The sequence below is a fragment of the Bactrocera neohumeralis genome, chromosome 3, assembly GCF_024586455.1.
Source record: "Bactrocera neohumeralis isolate Rockhampton chromosome 3, APGP_CSIRO_Bneo_wtdbg2-racon-allhic-juicebox.fasta_v2, whole genome shotgun sequence".
NCBI classification, from domain to species: Eukaryota; Metazoa; Arthropoda; class Insecta; order Diptera; family Tephritidae; genus Bactrocera; species Bactrocera neohumeralis.
In genome coordinates, this window is record NC_065920.1 from 29176608 (window position 1) to 29200017 (window position 23410).

At 33.0% G+C, this 23410-nt stretch overlaps 1 protein-coding gene across 9 annotated transcripts; it reads left to right on the plus strand.

The window, feature by feature from the left end:
- The first annotated feature begins 278 nt into the window (after positions 1 to 278).
- Positions 279 to 23410, plus strand: LOC126752901 (zinc finger protein 473). Of its 9 annotated transcripts, none has more exons than XM_050463927.1 (9): positions 279 to 444; positions 4905 to 5225; positions 8922 to 9446; positions 10050 to 10230; positions 10351 to 11607; positions 13092 to 13259; positions 13331 to 14068; positions 14128 to 14337; positions 15760 to 23410. In XM_050463927.1, exons 2-9 carry the CDS (start codon positions 5025 to 5027, stop codon positions 16281 to 16283), a joined length of 3804 nt encoding a protein of 1267 aa, XP_050319884.1. In that variant the 5' UTR covers positions 279 to 444; positions 4905 to 5024; the 3' UTR covers positions 16284 to 23410. The 9 variants fall into 9 exon arrangements, with proteins under 9 accessions (XP_050319884.1, XP_050319889.1, XP_050319887.1 ...); XM_050463932.1 differs by having other exon boundaries at positions 4919 to 5225; XM_050463930.1 differs by having other exon boundaries at positions 4957 to 5225.

The window sequence follows — 23410 nt, forward strand, 5'->3', positions numbered from 1 at the left end:
TTCGTTATCAAAGATATAATTATTTCTGCTTTTTAAAGGAAACATTTTAGGAAAGTTAGTTTTTATTTTTTAGTAAGCGAGATATCTTTCCACTTAGCTGAAATATAAACTAAAAATTATGCCTTACAATAGAACTTATAATATTTGAATAACTTGGGCCTAAATATTTCCGTATTTGCATACCTAGGTGTGTACTAAACAAATTAGTAATGTGTGGCAACTTTCTATAGAACAAAAGCTTTAAAACATATGGCACCGTTCTTAATATTTGGCAATCGTTGAGGAGTTCGGGTAGAATATTTCTCGTTGGAAAAGTCTGAACTTTTATTTTATTCTGATAAGAAATTTAATTTCAAAACATTACAAAAAGCTATCCAAGTATAAAAGTGATAAGTGAAGATTGTGTATAAACAAAATTTATGCAAGAGTGTGCAAAATTAATAGGTATAGTTTGAAAAAATAAAGATTCTTATATGAATTTTCTGAAAGTGAAATGACACTTTGAGAAGACAAGAGTTTAGAACTATATTCGAAGACGAAGGTGGTGGCGACGGCCATTAAGGAATTCGTGAGTTTGAGATGTGTTAATTCGTCAAAACATCGTCGGGATTCGGTTAAAGCTAAACAAAGTGTCGCCAGTAGAGAGGAGTGGTGCTTGGGAGTGCTGCCAGATGTAAAAGCGTAGCACTGCCTTAAAGATTGGCGCATATTTTAGCATTTGTTTACAATTGTTTATATTTGAAAAAGTGGGAAAATTAAATTTGAGTGCGTGAAAATGATAAAAAATAAAAGCTCAATGAATGAGTAATAGTTTTTATCCAGTTATTTCACCTAATGTTTGCTGTATCCGCAAAAGTGAGATTTAGAAGCAGCAAAGTGTATTTGAAAGTTTTATGTAATTGTTTTTAAATAAAATACGTAGTATGCATTAAAATTAAATAGTAAGTAAAATATATATTCCATATACCAGCAATGAGTAATGTTTCATATTTAAGTTAAATTAAAAACATATGCTATGGTTGTGTAAAGAGCGCGTAACCGCCTTCTCATCGCTCCTCCCAAAATTTTCAATATGACCTTTGTGGGCATGCGTCGTTCATAGCCGCAGAACCGCGGCTATTCCATTGAAGCAGAGAACATAAAACATATGTATATATGTTTTATGTCTCTGATTGAAGTTGCTTATGTAGCGGCAGCGAATGACGCTGTGTGCATGTATTTTGTTGTGCTATCTAAGAGTTGCTGGTCGGGTAAAGAGAGAGCACAATGTTTATGTCTGGTTGGAAATATGAACTTGGGAGGGGATGTGTTTTCTAAGAAGGGTCAATATGATTTATACCCAATTAGCATTTGTTTATAAACAATAAATATGGAGGCGCCGATGTTTCTAAAAATACAAATAATTAATATTATGCTTCTCTTTGAAAGCTATGTTGAATGTGAATGTACGCATTTTATTTCAATTGATGCTTTCCTTAATTAAAAAAAAATGTATATATTTTAATTATGTATATAATTTTTAAAAGTTTAACCTAGAATCCTTAGTATCCTTACAAGTGTTTAAAGTTTCCTCTCAGTTTATTTGAAGACCAGTATATCACTTTACCAATTGGATTGTGCCGCTACCTTTCCCAATAAGAAACACAGCACTGTTGATTGGGTAGTGGCCCCTCACTTTTCGTTAATCAGAATCTGTGTAAAAGCAGTTGTCTGACGCGTCAGGCGCAGCGGCCGATTAATAGGAGTGCACTAAATTGAGCGTCAATCATTCTGGTTGTACGTACATTTGTTATTTCTTCGTTCTCATCTCCCTCTCAGCAAAATCAACGTTTGAAAGCCACTATGCTTACCGTGTTGGCGGCTGAGGAAATGGCAGCGAATTCGATGAGTTCTCTTCACTTCTCTCCACCTAATTCGGTTCAGTTGATTTCAGTCTACGCACCTTAACTCGTCGTCTCACCTCCGCCGACGTATTTTGTTCTATTCGGATTCTTTCTTCCTTGTTTTTTGCTTGACACCAAAGTTCTTCCCCTCTAAATCAAGTTAATTCAAAAGTTATTCTTCAATGGCATCCCATTAAGAAAAAATATATTCGAATATGCACAGTGGAGTGAATAATTTGTTTATGAAACTTCTAAATGTGCATATTAAATGTTTTTAGAAACTTTGTGTTAAAAAATGCAAGTCTTAAATATTAGCTAAAACTGAAACTAAAGCACAGATAAATGTAAAATGTATCGTCGCATATAAGTGTAAAGTGCAATATTTTGAAAATCAAGTGACTCGTAATCAGCTCGGAATTTGCAATTGTCATAATTCTTGTAAAGTGAAGCGAACAAATAACCAAATAATACATACATAAGTATGAATATAGATTTGGAAGAGGCGAAAACTTAAACATTTACGTACAGAAAAGACGACTTATTAACGTCATCGTGTCATTCTGGTAATTGTAAATATGTATCAGGTATTAGGTTGAGAAGTGTGTGTGAGTGGGTAAACGTTCGGCTGGCTGGTTGAATGCGAAGCAATTGGGTTGGGGAAGCAATAGCGTATAAGCGAGTTTATGAGCGAGTGAGCAGGCAGCGAAGGCAGGGTTGCATTTATGCGGGAATGAAATGAGCTTTGAAATATACCTAGGCCGTGCGTAACAAGAAATCGACAGCCCGATGCCTTGCCCGCGAATGCACAATTTGACGTACAAACATACATACAATTGTATATACATAAGTACATTCTTGCCGCCATATGGATGTTATTTACTTAACATACTCGCATGTAAAATTATATGCAAAATTTAGTTGAAATACATATGTACGCAATAAATAATTTAAGCTTTGGAAAAGGTTCTTTGTTATAGAATAACAAATATTGTATGGACAGAAGATCACTTTTGCAGTGATCTGATAGAACACGAACAATGGTGATACTCTTATTGTATTAAAATATTGTGCTGAATGTATTTGTTTTTGATAAATGTAAATTTGTTTTGATAAAAATTTACATTCAGGTTTTTGGTGGGTGGGGGACGGAGACGTCAAGGTCAGGGAAAGTCAAACAATTTTTTGACACTTGTATTGTGTTTGTAGTTTGTTCAGCAGAAATATGAATTATGAACTAGGTAGATAGTAGTAGTATAATATTTTCAATGTTTGTATCATATTTATTATATTAATGGTTAAACTTAAAAAATTAAGCATTTTAAGTTACGACAGATGGAAAACTGCTGCTTTGCGCAAAAAAATGTATTCTATCCCTTCTCAAATCTCTATATCTACTTTGCAATCACTTTGCCCCACCTTCACCTCGACTAAATTTCGTTTTTTATTTATTAAACAATTATGAAATGCACTCTAATTGAGTATAATGGAAAACGAAATCAAACGTCTGAACAACGGCAGAAGCTCATAGCAATAGAACGAACATTTAATAGCTCAGTCTCAGCTAAAACTCAACATAGCAGTACGAAAGCACGAAGACAGTGGATTATGAAGATAATTATGACGATGACTATAACAAATTTGGGAGAGGGAGAGAGAGTGCAAAGAGAATGAATGAACTTTAATTAAATGAGTAATAAAGCAAACGAACTTGATTATACGCCTTGGATTGAATATTTCATACGGTTTTGTCAATCAACTATTCTGCTTAATATGTGTTTATTTATTTACTACCTTTAATTTTTAGAATTTTCAATTCATTAAGTATACATACATATGTACGTACATATGGTGGAAATAAAATAATAGAAATTCAAAAGCGCTGGACAACAGATAGGCAATATGCGGGCTGATGTCGTGTCGTCGTTTTTGGCGAAGGGGTCGGAGTTCTGCATTACTGTAGTAGTATTTTATCTTATTGGCATTAGTGCGGTAAGGTGTATTTGTTGTTCTATTCTCACTTGATGCGGCGGGGCATTGGCAAGAGCGAGAGGAAGCTTTTTTTTTGTGAATAAAGTCGTAAAGAGAGCAAATTGGAAGTAAACGCACACATTCAAACCTACAAATTTTGCTGATATGCATTCATACACATCCAAACGTAATTGCATGCATTGAGCAAGAGGAATGGCAAAATATAAGAGCCGAAAAATAGATCGAAAGGGGAAAAAGGTTGACGTGAGGTAGAGGTGTTATGTACGGTGGTCACGAAGTCGCAGTCATTTAGGCGGTTTTTAATTTTTATGTTTTTTTTCTTACTATGTTCATAAAGTAAAAATCGGTCTGTTTATGGTAGGGAGTAGGAAGATTACTTGTAATAGTTTCTGGATACAATACAGAACTCAAACCTCGATAAGTGCAATTATTAAATTTTTTTAGATGCCTAATCATTTAGTTGCACGGATAATAGTGGATATTAGAATTTACAAATCCTTCATATTGTCATTGGTCTTACAAGTTAAAGTCATTTTGCAATATTTTTGGATGTTTTAGTTTTTCAAGGATTGTTAATTGGTAAATTTTGAGACCCTTGCTATCTATGATAATATGCATCCAGAGAACATAAAGAAAAATAAAAATTTTAGAAATCGTATGGCATAAATATGTACATAAGTATATCCCAACAATATTCCCTGTTAATGTTAATAATGTTAACAAAGCTGTAATTACAGATTCCTTTTTGTTAAAATCAAAAATAAATTTCACGGGGTGAATTCCATCGTTGTTATGAGAAATATTGAAATATTACAAATGTTCGCCGACAAACCTGCACCTCCTCGATCTTTTATGTTCTCTGGTGAATCTTTATAAAATAATGACCATATATACATGCATACATACATACATCATACATACATATGTACATATGCATTGTATATGCATAACTAACGAAAGACGAAATAATAAACAATAAGTATATTTATGTACATATGTACTTATGTATAATCGTACAATACTTTTTAATAGCAATAAATTTCAAGAGTATATAAAGTTATATAATATTTAAATTCAATGATAGTGCACTGCACTTCAAAATATTATCGAAGATGTTCGCCATGCAGAACAGAATTCTGTGGTGTTTAGAAAATGAATAGTGAACATGCAGCAGTAAAAGCAACTCCTGGTGAGTCAGCGAAAGCCACAATTACTGTTGCCACTGCTAATGAATTGAATCGGCAATATCAACAACAGCAACGACATTCACCACAGCAACATCTTAACAATTCTCATCATTTACATCAACTGCAATTACAGCAACAACAGACGCAAAACCAACAACTAAACGAGGTGAGTTTTTCTGGCAAATAATAATATAATAAATCAGTGTCTGTGTTTATTTCTTGCCAACTTTGGTTAATATGCTTTTATAGTAAAATAAATATTTGTTTTGTTGGTTATATTCTTGTTTGATTTATATTAATCACTTCACGTCTACTCACGCTGTAACTGAGCTTTATAATAATATCAATAACAATAATTATTTGCATCGTCCGTCTCGGATTCTATCTCATATTTCATATTGCACTCGGATTCCATCTCATCTTTGCATAAATTTATGTTTAATAATAATTGAAGTAAAAAATAAAAATTATGTTTTTTTAATTTACATTAAATTAAATGTATCGTAAATAAATCTTAATAAATAAATCTCGGACTTACAAGTTTTAATCTGAATAAGTATTAGAGAAATTTTATACCCTGAACAGGGTATATTCAGTTTGTCACGAAGTTTGTAACACCCAGACGGAAGCGTCAGAGACCCTATAAAGTATATATGTATATACATAAATGATCAGTATGTTGATTGCCGATTTAGCCATGTCCGTCTGTCTGTATATATACGAAATAGTCCCTCAGTTTTTAAGGTATCGTTTTGAAATTTTGCAAACGTCATATTCTCTCCAAGAAGCTGCTCAATTGTCGGAGCTGCCGATATCGGACAACTATAACATATAGCTGCCATACAAACTGAATGATTGGAATCAAGGGCTTGTATGGAAAACTTTCTTTTTGACGTGGTATCTTCTCGAAATTTGACATGGATTACTGCTTAAGGTAATAATATAATCTCCGAAAAAATTGTTCAGATCGGATTATAGCTTCCATACAAACTAAACACATATGTATGTAGTTACTAAAAGAAATGTTCCTGTGAAGGGTATATTAGCTTCGGTGCACCCGAAGTTAACGTTTTTTCTTGTTTTTAGTATTGTTAGTTGCTCGTGTTTCACACCAGCTACAGCGACCGCCAAAATTGAATACTCATATACATACTTATATAGTTGTAGCGCTTACCGTAATTACGTACATAGGGTTTTATAAAAATTACGACTAGCTTTACAAAAATTTATTGGTTCAGAAATATATCTACATATAAACGATACATACACATGTATGTACATATGTATATGTACATATGTATGTATGTACATATGTATATATAGATACTTAATAGAGATTATCTTCTTGAATTTATGAAATGTCTGATCTTATATTAAGTAAATTTATATTTAGCAATTTAGATGAAAAAACTTCTTATAAAAACCAATTTTATGTCTATCCATTTGCATTTTGGTTTTTGAGAGCGGTCAAGAGAGGCGAAAATTCGATTTTATTCAAATAGCTTCATTTTTTTAACTGATTATTAATACATATTTAATCAATTTTGTTATAAACAATATATGTATTTCATTGTAACTAAAAATTCTCACAAATTATTTCCCCCATCTAGTTTTTTATACATATTTGAATTTAATTAATTTACTCATTGTTTCACTTCCATATCTTTCTCTATGCGTTTATGTTTAGCAGTTTCAGTTCACCTTCAAAATAATTTAACACATTCTAACTTTAAAAATATAATCATACTTTTATGCATACAGTATATTCAAATGTAGTTTATATAAATTATTAAATGTCGCTTGCAGTCTAATTGTCCTCTCTCTAGCCTTATTCAACCCCCTTCTATTCGTTTAGGCTACGAAACATTTTGCAGCGCAAATCCTTTGCTTACTAAGAAACTCTCCTTACATATACATATGTATAATTTACCCTATCACAATTAAATGAATGTTCGTGCCTTTTGATTAACGCCACACCTCATCTCTGATTCTGCTCTTTCTCTTTTTCCACCAAGTCCTTTTCATAACGAATAGTTCTTACTTTGCCACTGCTGTCCTTAGCTTTTAGTGTTTCTATTCAATATGGCAAAGGAATTTGTGTTTCGTTGTATGTGCGGAGTATAGCTTACCATGAAATGTCTTGGCCCATTTTATGGGATGGCGCTCCCATTTTGCGATAATATTTTTGTTTTTGCTGCAGTTTTAAATAGGTTTGTTCTTATTGAAGATAATCGTTTGTTATAAATGCTAAGATAGTCTTAAATCAGATACTTGTATATATATGTACATACATATGTATGTAAGTATACACGAATTGTTTAAATGTACATAATATGTATGTTGTTTGTAACCAGCCAGATTTGTATGGGTGGGTCCTCATACCATAAAGGAGCTGCTTCGCAAGGAAGAAGGAGCAGACAGAGAGAGGAATTGGCAAAAACTCCAAAGCACGCTTCATGCGAAGTTGCTAATGGAGGGTTATAGCTTTGGCAGGTTTAAATATGTAATCAACCTGAGAGGGTACAATAACCCTATGTTTGCGGTGCAATCTTTGTCTATTTATCTTACGTTATCTTGTTAGGAATAAACAAATGAATCTTCAATTGGACCCAGGCTAACAAAAAAAAAAATACATTTTCACCTACTATAATCCAATTTTCCATTTACGGTCCGGAATTTTTGGTTTTTCGATTTAAGCTCATTTTTAGAGCGTCATTAGCTATATTGTTGGACAGTTTTGACGTCATATTCATAAACAGATGCCTCGTCACCAATAATGAAGCGTTTGATGAATGTTTGGTCCTCAGGGATGTTGTCAAGCATTTCTTTTTTGAATTCGCCTATATCTCGTTTTTGCAAAAGATTTTAATCTTTTACCTTTGACATGCTTCATACCCAAAAAATTCAACGAAATTCGTCGATTCGATCTGTAATCTCTCTATTGCAAATACGATGATTTTCGTGGAACACACTTTTCGCGTCGTTAACAGCTTTAAAACACACACTATTGACACATCAGATCAAACTTCTCACGAATATAAAAAAGATAGTACTAATCTAGGAATCTAGGATTTTGTATCAAAAATATGCAATGCTTCCATGCTTTCATATTCGGTCCTTAATTAATTTTTAATATTTAAGAACCGATAAAATGTCCTAGTTACACAAAAATGTTACCGAATTTATGTACGCAGACGAAGCGATAATACATATATTATAAAATTGACATCAGCTTGAACCACATCCATATACTTACATAGGTAAAATATTATCGATATTCATCTAACAGATAATCGTAATGTCATGAGCTTACATAAGCTTCTTTTAATGAACTTCTTGTAGCTATTTTCATTTGACATTTGACTTTGTATGGATTTCTCTACTCACTTGTATGCATTTGTGCCGTATGTTGTATTTTTGTGTAATATATGTATGTACATAAGTATGTGTGCGAGTATATTTGTGGACATGAAATATTATGCATTTGTCTAAAATCTCACTTTACCTGTGTATTAATTCATTTGCACTCATTTGTAAACACTCACATACATATGTATATTGGACGATGATTTTTGAGAACAAATTTTCATACGAGCAAGCAGACGCATATACTTACACATACATCTACATCACATATACACAACCATTTGTGGATATACGTTCCTGCATCTAGAATATTGTATGTGCTAAAAGAGCTGTTGGTTGGCAAACAAATCACGTGCATATATAAACGTATATGAATGTTATGTAGCTTACAAAAATAATGCCAAAAATAACAATTTGCATCCTAAATAAGAAAAGAAATCCTTTGAGTCTGAAATTGTGATATTTCATTTTTAAAAGCATCCACAACATGTTGCAGCCACAGCAAATCCGAAGACAACAAACAGCACAACAACAACAATTGCAGCTGCAGCCGACGCAGCAACAGAGTAATTCAATGTCGTTGAGCAATGCAAGTGGTGGAGTTGGTGGTGGGGGCTCCACTGCCATAGTGACAGCCCCCTCCACTATAGCCACTGTACCCGCTGGGACAGCAGGCGGTATGGTTGGTGTTGCCGGTAATACCTTAATACCACTGACAGCCCCAGTCCAACAGCAGCCAGTTTCAATAGCCACTTTGACGGCGGCGACAATTGCGGCCGTTGCAGCTGGAGGTGGCACACCAACCACTCTAACCGCGACGCCAGTAACTATCGGTGGTCTTAGCATAAGTGTTACGAATCCTGCAACTGTCGTTACTGGCAATATTGCTGACACAAAGATAGGCCAAACATTGCAACAGCACCAACAACAAACGCATCAACAGCAACAAACAATAAGTTCAACTGGAGACACATTAGCAACGGCATCAACCACAACTGCACTATTGCCAAATGCACCAAACGTAAGAGTTTTCCGTCGTAGTACAACAACAATACAATAAATGAGCAAAATTAAAAATTCACTCACTTACTCACTAGCTCATCATGCATTATCAACCAATCACCGGTTCATTCAATGCGCACAATCATCGAAACAAAAACATAAACACGCAAAAATCAACACTTTGGAGTTACATTAAACGTCCGCCGCTGATTCTATAGAAAGTTTTATAAGAAGGGCCATGCATTCTGCATGAAATGTGTTGGGTTAGATTACATAACATAATAATTACAGCGAAGGTTTATCAACTAATATTCCGCAAAATATTTTCGAGCTTCCGCTTGTAGATCCATAATTTCCAATGCACGACAAACAAAATTCTCTAATGACCCGCTTGCTGGTTAATCGTTTTTTGTTTTCAATAATGGCTTAAATGCAAAGATTTACTATAATTTACCTTCTATTACCTATTTTCTAAGAGTTTTCTGTTGACTTTCATTCATACAATCGCACTAATCTCATTTAATTTATTTTTTTTATTGAATACAGCTAATTTTATTTCTCTTTCATTTTATATATAGTATGTACGTTTCTATATAAATTATCTATCAATTTATTTTTTCAGTTGAGCAAATATTGGGTCGTTTCAAATGGTCAAGCGCTTCCCTATAATATTTTGCCAAATGGAACAATAATCACACAACATCAGCGGCAGCAAACGACGGAGCAGGATACACATACACAACAACAGGTTCAACTTCAGCAGCAACAACAGCAACAGCAAGCTAATGCATTACAAATTCACGGTAATGCAAAAATTTGCAATTTGAATTTTTCTTGCTTTTCGTGGTCGATTTGCCAAAAATAGAGTTTTAATTTATTGTTGCCTAATTTTATTAGTCTTAATGATTATTATTTTTTTGCAGCTGCAGTAAATGCCAGCGATGACAATCGACAGCAACAACAGCAGCATGTTTCGCAGCAGCAACATGTAACTGCCGCTGTGCAGCAGTCACAGCAAACTCAACAACAGCATCAACAGCCCCAACAACAACAACTCTTACAACGAGAGAATATTAAAGAGGAGAAACCATTTTTAGATAACGGGAAGTTAAATCAATCTTTAGTTATGCAACACGTAGGCGCAACAGCATCGTCCGCGCCGACGACGTCCGGTGCTACTACCATAACCCTAGGTGCGCCGAAAACCGAAGTTAAAGACGATGTTGGAATGGGCAAACCGCCTATTGAAATGTATAAAGTTAACATTGAAGACTTTTCCCAGCTTTTTACCTATCATGAAGTTTTTGGTAAAATTCACGGTGATGTCATGAATCAGGCTGCACATGCAGTACCCAATCCTGCACCACCACCACCGCATGGTAATGCGAGCAACAATGCTGCAGTTGCGGCCGTTGTGGCCAGCGCTAATGCTGCCGCTGTCGCTGCTGCTGCGGCCGCGGCAGCCGCAAATACAACGAGCGGTGTTGTGGCCCCCACAACAACTACCAATCTAACGACGGCAATCAGCACTAGTGGCACTACCACCGCCCCTGCAACGGCTGTAACAGCAACCCCAACTGTGACCGGGGAGCTACTGATGCCAAAAATGGAGGGTGGCCTACCGGTTGTGGATCAGACAACAACCATCGCGCTTGCTCCGGATGGCACTCCCATCGCTACTGGTACACATGTCTGTGACATTTGCGGCAAAATCTTCCAATTTCGCTATCAATTGATCGTACATCGACGTTATCATAGTGAACGGAAACCATTCAATTGCCAGGTTTGTGGACAGGGCTTCACAACTTCACAAGATTTAACGCGCCATGGGAAGATTCACATCGGTGGACCAATGTTTACGTGCATCGTTTGTTTCAATGTATTCGCTAACAATGCCAGTTTGGAACGGCATATGAAACGACATTCGACCGATAAACCATTTGCATGTACGATCTGCCAGAAGACATTTGCACGCAAGGAACATTTGGACAACCACTTTCGTTCGCATACGGGCGAGACACCTTTCCGGTGCCAATATTGCGCAAAGACATTCACGCGGAAGGAGCACATGGTGAATCATGTGCGCAAACACACGGGTGAGACGCCACATCGTTGCGATATTTGTAAGAAGTCCTTCACGCGCAAGGAACACTATGTTAACCACTACATGTGGCACACTGGTGAGTGGTGGGGCGCATTAAAAGACAAATCCCCTCTTTAACCTCACAATATTTCATATAATTTCATTCACGTCATTTATGCAAACAATGAGAATTTATTACTGGAGTGGTTTTTATTTAGTGCGTCATGTATAATTTGCAAATCAGCTCCAACTGCTTTAAGTTTGAATGAGAAATTGCTTTGTCTGTTTAGCAGATGCCAAGTAAGTTCAATTCTTATTGGATAAACTCTAAACTGCAATCAAACTAGATAGGTGTACGAGTTTGTTCACATCAAGGCGACGCAAAGCAAAGCATAGCAAAATATTGGGCAGCTCTTATCATTTTACGCTTTGCAGAGCAACAGTCGCCATTTTTATTAGAGAGAAGCATGGAAAGCAATACTTTCATTCTAACAAACACTGCGCTTTATTGTTAAGGTATGAATTGTCAAGCAAAGCGAGGAAAGTTGTATATGAATAATTCTCAAAAAGCAATAGACTACGTACACATACATATGATTTATTAATTCTAATTCTAAAGTTAATCTAACATATCCTTGAAGGACTGCCAAAATAACAATTCCAATTGTGTTTAAAACACGCGAAACACGAAACTCTTTGATTTGAGGAGAGTGGGCTGTCAAAACTAGCATTATTTTATAACATTTTTTAATGATACCACTTTTGAAAAAAAAAAAAACAGATTGGGACATTTTGCATTTCGATATTATTTTTAGAAGGTCATTACCCGAGTAGACTCAAATGCATTCATATTATAAATAAATATCGGTTTATTACGCAGATAAATGACATAAATTTTTCAAAAGTCATGTAATGTATAGCAAAGGGACAATACAACTCATAATAAAATATCACAATAGTTGGTATAGCAAAAATACTTTAGTTGCACATTCAAAATTATTTGTCTTGCTTGAAATTTAGTTTCGTACTGAGTTTGTCAGTTATTATAAGCCGATTTATTTCTGGCATCTCGCCTTATTGATATCAGTTGTTCAAAATTCCCTGATCTTCATCGCTACCAACATAATAATGGAACGCGTTTGAGAGAGAATTTTGAAAAAATGAGAGTTGCTCTCATCACATCATCTTTGATCCTGCAACCCTCACGCGTCTTATTTTGAAAATACAACACTGTGTTTAGTATATTTTAAATATAATAAATTGCTTGAGGTTTTGTTAGTCAAGACTTTAAAATAATATAAATAATGTTTCCATTTTATTCTCACGATGTTTACAATGAATTTGTTAGGATTAAAAAGGAAGAAGAGGAACCATCCTTCTATCCCCCACCCACCACTCTAAATAATATTGTAAAACAAAGTGGTGTTGAATTTTCAAGTAAATAATTGTCAAAAGTTACCTTTAACTACGTGTGTCCAATTATAAAACATTTCCATTCTTTAGCACCATTTCATAAACACAATCATTTAAGTGCAGATACATAAATATGCTAAACAATTTTGTTTTTTTTTTTTCTTATAGGCCAAACACCTCACCAGTGCGATGTATGTGGCAAGAAGTATACACGCAAAGAGCACCTAGCTAATCATATGCGTTCACACACTAATGACACACCATTTAGATGTGAGATATGCGGCAAAAGTTTCAGTCGCAAGGAGCACTTTACCAATCACATTCTCTGGCATACCGGTACGTATACTTTATACCAGTGAAACAGTTGTTATGATTTCCAAAACTAATCCTATAAACTCAATTCACAGGCGAAACACCTCATCGTTGCGATTTCTGTTCGAAAACATTTACACGCAAAGAACATTTGCTAAATCATGTACGTCAACATACCGGCGAATCGCCTCATCGTTGCACATATTGCTTGAAAACGTTCACACGCAAGGAACACCTAGTAAATCACATACGTCAGCATACTGGTGAAACACCGTTCAAATGCACCTATTGCACGAAGGCATTTACGCGCAAAGATCATATGGTGAATCATATTAGGCAACATACCGGAGAATCGCCGCACAAGTGCACATACTGCACAAAAACGTTCACACGAAAGGAGCATCTGGTAAATCATGTGCGTCAGCATACTGGTGAATCTCCTCATCGTTGCAGTTACTGCAAGAAGACCTTTACACGCAAGGAGCATTTGACGAATCATGTACGTTTGCATACTGGCGATTCACCGCATAAATGCGAGTATTGTCAAAAGACATTTACGCGTAAAGAGCATCTAAACAATCATATGCGCCAACACTCCAGTGACAATCCACATTGTTGTAATGTGTGCAACAAGCCATTCACTCGTAAAGAGCATCTCATCAATCATATGTCACGTTGTCACACTGGTGATCGTCCTTTCGCTTGTGAGACTTGTGGTAAGTCGTTTCCACTCAAAGGAAATCTGCTGTTCCACCAACGTAGTCACACTAAAGGACAGGAATGTGAACGTCCGTTTTCATGTGAGAAATGTCCCAAGACCTTTATATGCAAGGGTAAGAGATTTTTAAAATTCAATAAAAATTGTGAGTATATTAAGCTATATTTCTTAAAGGTCATCTTGTCTCGCATATGCGTTCGCATTCGGGCGAGAAACCACACGCGTGCACATTATGCAGCAAAGCTTTTGTTGAGCGTGGAAATTTGAAGCGTCACATGAAGATGAACCATCCCGATGCGGTAATGCCTCCTCCGCCGCAGCCTCATCCGCAAATCCCAGCTGGTATACTGACGTCAGTCAAAGAGGAAATAAAACCAATATTTCGTAAGTGTTAAAATGATTTTAAAAGCGTGATATTAAGTAAAATAAGATATCCAACTGGAGCAATAAATATGTTTAGTGCTCTTACGGTGCTTGACACTTTTGGTTGCTAAAACAATTCGGGGGAAAATAACTTTCAAATTTCCTTATAAATCATTCTTATGTTAACAGATACCTTAATAATTTTTATACCCTGAATGGGTAGTTTGTAACACACAAACAGAAACGTCGGCGACCATATAAAATATATAAGTCGGCATGACGATCTAAGTCGATTTGGCCATGCTCGTCTTTTTGTCCGTCTATATACGCGAACCTAGTCCCTTAGTTTTTGTGATATCGATCTGAAATTTTGCACATGCGCATTTGTTGGAACCGCCGATATCGGGCCACTATTGCATATAGCTGCCATACAAACTGAACGATCGAATATGTTTCCCTGCATGTTCAACTTTTTTATTGATTGAGATTTCTTTACAAAATTATCTAAGCAACGGTACAATCTCCAAACAAATTGTTCAGATCGGCCTACTGTAGCATATAGTTTTCATACAAACTGATCTTTAAAAGCAAAGATAAATATCTTTTTGAACCCTTATCCTTATATATCTTTGTTCTATTAGAAATGCACCTGCAAGCGTATTATAGGTTAGGGTCACCCGAGCTTTACGTTTTTTTTTCTTGTTTTTCCAAAGTTCAATTTTATACCGGAATTCTGTACTGTGATACAGGCACAAGTCTCTAAAATTCAGATTTTAAATTAATACTGTTTTTGTGACTTGAGACGATTTTGCAATTCAGTACGTGACAGTTACAAAATCTCTTAATTGAAAATCAGCTCTTACGTTTCATTATTTAAAGATGTACATATTTACACTTGAACGAAAATATATTTGTCGATAATAAATATGACATTTTCTATAACATAGTCAAAAGCAAAATGACCAATAAAATAAAAATATACAAATACCATATTTAAATTTATTTTTTTTTTAACTTTTTCGTGTTTGAGTTGCTTACAAAATATCGATTACAGTCGATTAGTAGCGATGATGATCTCTATAAGTGACTTGTCAATATATTCAAAATGGCAAACAAGAGTTCTTTTTAGCTTTGTGACCAGCTAACTATGAGGTGACAAATTTGAGACAATATTTTGTGACAACAGACTAGAGACTGTGTTGTGAATAGTAACTTGTCACAAATTATGATTTTACTTCAAAATGTCTCAAATAGTCACTAGAGATTGCTTACTGACTATATACTATATACATAGATACTCGACTGGGTCACAGTTATTTTTTCATTTTTGTTTTAAATTATTAATATTATTGTTCATGACGTTTTTTAGCAAATTAGGGATTTCATTTAGGATTTTAATTTTGCTAACAATACATAATTATGAATTTTCACATTTCCGCTCAGTTCCTCATCAAACACCGACCATGCACACCATCCAACAAATTACATCGGGCGCAGCTGCGGCAAATGCCGTGCAGTTGGCCCCTAGTCTGGTGCCGTTGGTTACCTCAACGATAACTTCGCATAATAATCAGAAGCCGCAGCAGCAGCAGCAACAACAACAGCAGCAACAGCAACAACAGCAGCAACAAGCACATCAACAGCACCAACAACAGGTGCAACAGCAGCAGCAACAACATCAACAGCAGCAGCAGCAGCAGCAACAACAACAACAATTACTACAATTATCCATACAACATCAACAACAGCAGGAACAACATCGCCAACACCAGCAACAGCAACAGGCGCATCACCAACAAACACAGGCGCAAGCACAACAACAAGCTCATGCACCACAACCTCAACCGCAACAACCGCCACCCGTGCCTATCGCACTCATACAAACCGATCCGGGCGTCTTGGCGCGCGCCGCCATGCAACTGCAGCACCTGCCAGCGAATGTTGAGCAACATCCGGTGGTTTACTAACAGCAGCATAATTTCACACACTGGTGAGGCGCGTTGACGGCAGCGTTCAATAATAATAATAATAATAATAACAACAACAATAATGTTAATGATATAAGCGAGGTGGATAGAACGGTGCTGAGATAAACGCGAGGCTGCAGCTGCTATTACCCAGCCACAATGGCGACTGGGGCTTAGTAGTGCAACCGAGACTGCAAGTTGCTGACGTGATTGTGAAAAGGCAACATTTTATATGGCGCGTAAGCATTAAAGTAAGACGGAATTCGTATAGTAAAAGAAGTTTATTTTTCTGCACATATAATATTTCTAAGTTTTTAATTTAAGTCATTTACATATACAACATTAACCGTGCTGCATTATTGTACGCGCGCATATATATCTTGAGTCCAATATTAAGAACACGAGCAACATTTTTATTACTATATAATTAGAACATAAGTTTAAACCCCAACATTTAATTTGAAAATGAAGTCAGATTGTCGCTAAAATATTCAAAACCTCGCGACACGCTGTTCTCCGCTTAGCATAAACCTGAATTAGTGAGCAATTTCTTATTCTATTGTGTTGATTTGAAAACTCTATTTTTAAGCTTTACTTTTCAGCTTTACTGTTTATTTCGAACTTTTTATGTTGAAAGTCCCGAATGGTAGTTTTGTGCAATATGACGAGTTTTCTAAAGCTCTACTTTTAAAGTAGCGGCATTTATTTTTACGTAAACAGTGTTTTTCACGCTTACTTTATTCAGTTTCATGCTAAGCTGATTAACAGCGTGTTTGGGTAAAAACGATTGGATGTGTGCTGAATTGTGAATGTAACATTACCTAAAAGTGTTACTTAAACTTTGTGAAGTGCCAAATTTGAGTTGGCATCATATGTTTCAGACATTAATAGAATTTGTAAATTACTTTTTTTATATTTTTAATAAAAATATGCTTCCAAATGCTTTATTTATTTTAAATCTTATTAAAAATAAAATAAAAATTTTAGACACAATTTCGATTAAAAATTTCCAACAGGTTTTATGTGTCACATTTGCGATAAAATTATTGAATATGTACTGACAGATATTTTCGAAAATCATGTTCTCTTCGTTCTACGGTTTCTTTGCATACTATGAAGAATACAAATCGTGCCATCCAATTTTATATACCTTATATGCTTATATGTTTAAGATACATACATACAAATATGTAAGGTATCGACGGGAGTTGTATATAATACAAAGCATACATACATATTTAATAATATGATTACATATATGTATAAAGAAGTATTTTGAAAAAAATCAACAACAAAGTGTAGTGAGGTTGCGATCTCGATATTTGTTTTCACCCCGTTTTATTTTCGACTCGTTAGGTTTTCCTTATTATCTGCAGCTAAATGGTTTATAATTTTTCTGTGACAACCATTTTTAATTAAATTACAATTTATTAAATATTTAAAAGTAAAATATAAAGAGATACGCTGTATTATTCGCATTTTAGAAATGAGTAAAATTAAGTGACTCTCAAGAGAGACGAGTGGTAATTAGCATAACAGAGAGAGAACTATTGTCATAATTGACTTTGATTTAATTTTTTGTTGGATAGAAAATTAAGTATGATATGAAAGATAAAATTAGATGTGTAGTAGTATGGCTTTAAGCGTAGTATATGCAAAAATTGTAAATTAAAGTTAAACATTTGAAATTCGGTATTACTATTATTGATGGGAGAAAAGTAAGAGAAGAAAAATTTAAATATGTACGCAAGCCAGCATAAGAACGTGTACAATTCCAAATTAAATTATTCATTTACATGCAACTAGAAATTAAGGCAGCAGCAATAATAAGCAAATATTAAAAGAAGTCTAAAATAAAAGCCTACGAAAAAGTTTTAAAGCGACAACTTAGTGAACATTAAAAGAAAATCATTAAATTAGTTATACATACATACATGCTATACATACTTTATATATACATATATATAAATATGTTATTGGATCCGTTAATCATAAAGTAGTTGAACTAACTTGTAGCACACGTACGTACATATACACAAAAATACATAACATACATACAGTTGATAAAAAGTTTGTTTCCGGACTGCAAGTGACTCTAGCTACCATCACGAAGAAGAATGCGAAAATTGACAAGTTACTCAAACAAAGTGCGAAATAATTGAGCAAAGGCTCGGGGAACTAGAAGAAATTACCAAGGAAATATCATAATGTTCTTTTGTGTTAAAAACGCTTTTTCAGTAAAAACTTGTCTGACTAGTGATGCTAAGCAGTTAAGAAACAAACCTATTGTAAATCACAAAAAATCATCAAAATGTAAACAAGAAATTCACAACAAAAATATTTTCGTAAGAAAAAGCACGCCCTCAAGCAACACAAATTTTTAATTTGCCTATTTTATTTTCATTTTTATTTATATTCTCTTTTAATTTTTATTTTTTAATTTTCTCTTTGATAATTTGATGTCTAATAACATCATATTTATTATCTTCTCTCATCTATGTGCTACATTATTATTATATTATGACTGACCCAAATTTAAATTTCCACTTTGAAACTTCAACTGGTGCAGAAAGTATTCACATAATAACTGAAATCATCGATACATCATTTACATACATACATATTTATCAACTGCATAGACACAAATAAAATATATAAACTAACCAATTATACATAGCAACTGCAAATATGAAACTAAACATAAAAATTAAAAATAAAAATAAATAACTGTTAACGCTTTAATTTACAATTAATCGATACGCATAAATAAATGTACGATAAAAGGATAACGGATAGTTATTAATAAGGCACCATACAAAGGTGGGGTTTGATTTTTTCGTATGAGCAGCAGCGTTAAGGAAGCGTAGTAAACAATAACACCAGCAAAATATTTTGTAAGAAATAGCAATCTAATGCTTACATATATACACACATTACTAATAAATGAAATAATGCTAAAATTATTGCAAACATAGCGTTAGTTTATAATAATATATATATATATACATATATACAATATACACTTAAGCTCATTTACTAAGCTAACAACTAAAACAACAATGATTGTTATTAAATGGGTATAAAAGTAATGCAATTAATATATACTAATGGTTAATTACAAAACCAAAAACACACAAAAATATAAAGATCTTCAAATACATTATTAAGCGCGCTGAGCGTTCGATAAGCATAAATGCAAGGGTGACAATGAAAAACATATAGGTATTAGCTATTAATATGCAACTAACTTTACACAAGCACTAACTAACTAGAAGCGTTGAAGAGCATAGACATTGTCGCATGTGTAAACGCTTAAATAATGTAACTGCATAGTATTGAACATGGACATATTGGTGGCTACTTGGTTACAATACTGGTACACTTTGTTGGTCGCAAATAAAATTCTTATGAGCAAGACGCTTACACGGTAAAAAATAAGAAAGCGCTAGCGCTTTTGTACAGTTTGGCCACCTTATGTACCAGCGCAAAGTTAAGAAGAGTTAATTAAGAAATGATAATGGCAATGTTGAAAGTTTGATTTTGCTTTGTAAATGTGCATCATTTTTAGCGGCTTCCAGAAAAATGCGTAATTGTCAGCAATTACAAAAAAATTAAAATAAATGTATGCCAATCAATAGCGCAGTCTACTAGAATGTGTATGAAATTACGTTTAATACACTGAAAATGTATAAATAGATACATATGTATTATTATTAAGAAGAAGAAAATTATTGCTGATCGCTTTGTCGCTGATTAACATATTTAAAAATATATATTGGAATTTATACTTTAAAAAAGTAAAATATCAACCAATTAAAAAATGCATATATATATAACAGTAAAAACAAAACATAATTAAAGTTGTAATAATAAGAAATAGTAATAAAAACATATCCTTGTATCAACTAAATCACAGTTTGTCAAATGAAAGCAAAAACTAACATGTTTTAATAAACAAAAAATATTGTAGCGCATAAAAAATAGAAATGTATGCACTGTTTTAAGTTGAACTCTTCAATGAAAAGCTTACAATATATCGTTAAACAATTGCAACAACAGCAAGAAATAACAATTGCTATAAACATAAACCTTACTATATATTTTAATGCACTGCAATTATATATACATACATATATATTTGATTTGCTTTTGAAAATAATATGATCGTGTGTTTTATTTATTTCTTTTGTGGTTTGTAATTTTTAGGATTTTTTGTTGTTAGAATCAGGTTTTATTTCTGTTATTATTTAGTTGTTTTGGCGGCGAATTTATGACATTTGTGGTTTGTTTACATTACACACAACCAGGGTTGCGAATTTTAGATGCAAAATTTTTGGATTATTTATAAGATTTTTCTATCGGAATCAAAAATTAAAAATTTAATTTTTAATCCATGATGTTGGGATTAAAAAATAAATTTTTATTAAACATCTTGGAATGAAATTTTAATGCTAAACATTTGGATTAGAAAGAGAGAAAACATTTTTTACTGCAAAGATTAGTTGACAGCTAGAGTGAAAAGCGCTAAACGAGTAAAGATTTAAATAAATAGTTTTTACTGTAAGTTATATCTGAAAACAATTTAATACAAATACGACAAAAACATTAAAAATTGGATTTGCTCTTTAATATATAACCAAAATTGCAGAGCACCAATTATGCAAACGCGGAAAAACGAAAATTCTAAAATAGTTTCTTCGTAAATTTTTAATAATAACTTTGGGATTAAAATTTTTTGTTTTTTCTTGTTTTTTCTACCGAGTAGGATTAATAATTAAAAACAAATTTTAAAAATTATAAATAAATTTTTAATCCGATTTTTGAGATTTGTTTTTTTTTTTACTTTTCAATAACTTAGGATGAAATGGTTTTTTGTTTTTAATCCGGTATTTGAGATTAAAAATTAAAGAAAGAGAAATATTTTAAATTAGATTATCGGAATTTAAATTTATTTCTTGTTTTTTTTTCAACTCGGTATTTAGGGTTAAAAATTAAAAACAAATTTTAAAAACTAAAAATAAATTTTTAATTCGATTTTCGAGATTTATTTTTTATTATTTTTCAATAACGTGGGTTGAAATTGTTTTTTAATCCGGTATTCGAGATTAAAATTAAAAAAATATATATATTTTTAATTAAGATTATCGGGACTACGAAATAAAATAAAAGCAACAATTCAAATGTTAACTTAATTATTTTATTAATGCATTATTTGCAACCCATCACACCACTAATACGGTAAAATTGTGGTAACTATCTGTTGACCCCTGTCTTGTTTTGTTTTATACTTGTAAAATCATTTTTTTTTAAATATTAATTATCAGTGACAATTATTAATTTATTACAGACTCAACAACACAACATTATAATGAATCAAATAAAAAAAAACTAAGGGCGAAATAACCATGCAGGGAACAATTTTAAATTGTAAACTTTTACTCATAATATTAAAATATTAACAAAAACAAAACAAACAATTCAATTAACCGAGACAAGACAATGTTACAGTGTGCACTCATTAGCCGCAGAAAGTAAGAACACCCTTATTTGCTAATATTTACTTGTTTCTAACGTAGTTTCTTTATATAACTAGCTGAGATGGCTTAAGTGAAGAGATGTATCAAGTATTTTACATGCAAAATTCTACTATTCTATTCATTAACATTTAATTTTTGTGTAAAAGAATTCAAAAACTTTCCATTTCGTCGTAGAAAACTATTAAAAGTAATACCTTAGTCCAAGTTAAGAAAAATTTAAAAAATGTAAGCATGTCACCTAAAGTGATAAAGACTAAACTCTTCTTCTATGCAAATACTATAATAGTATTTTTTCGGAATTTTATTTTAATTTTTTTGATGCCCAAAAATTCAAACATATTTAACACGAAATATCTCAACACCAATAGATGACAAGTTAACTTTATGGTGAGAAGTCTCGATATTTGTATATTGGAAGCTTTAAATAAGTAAAGAGTAAACACTTCTAATGACACGCTTGGAGAGATCAATCCAAACAAATTAACTGAAGCAAAAGCGTCATGTTTCCTATAAGTAAATAAAATGCAATAATCGCAACCTACATACATACATACATTTATAGGTGAGTAAACGCCGTAAATAATATAGACACGTATACCAATAACAAAACATAAATCAATAAACATTTGATAGACAAACAAAGAATAAATTAACATAGCCGAAAACAGCAGCCACGTTTTTGAGAACAATAAGCAGTTGAAAGCAGTAATATATAAGCATGCCTACATACATACAATACCTTAATATTAAACTCATACATACATACATACTTACATTAATTACAGCAAGAAGGCGACGGAAAGCATTATATATAAATTATATACATATATATATATATATTATATACAAAAATATTCACAAATATATCTATATATATATATATATACAATCGTATACATGACAGTATATACATTCGTATGTATACCCGATATATACACATAAATATACATACATATATATTTGAAAATTACTCATTATATAAGAATGCAACTGAAGTATACAGTAAAGATTCAACATAGAGTAGATAATAATGTAATAAAAAGAAGGAAAAATTCAAAAAAAATAAAAATAAAAAACAACAACAAAAATAATATAGTAGCAACGTAGCAGGACCATAGAAAATACCTAACTAATCTGTAATCAGCAAGGATAATTACATACATACATAAGAACATATTTTACATACTTAAAAATCAACTACCCTTACACAACAACAAACAGCGACCGTTAAGAGAAGCCCCGTTTAATGAATTGCAAATGGCAGATTTGGCAAAGAAATTGAAATTGTAAAATGACTTTCACAAAACGCATGCACACACACATCTACATATAGTACATACAAATACATATAATTTCATAAGTATTTGTAAACAAACGAAATAAATTGAAATTGTGGAGTTGATAGCGAAGTGGGCAATGTAAAGTTATTTATAAAATATCACACACAAACACACACATGCATGCAAATTAGAAATACACGTAAATTAACACAAAAATGATGTCGAAGGAAAGTTTAACGCAACACATGAAAAATAAGCAAGGAAATATTAAATATGTAAAAATAAGAATTTTAGAAAAATGTATTGAAAA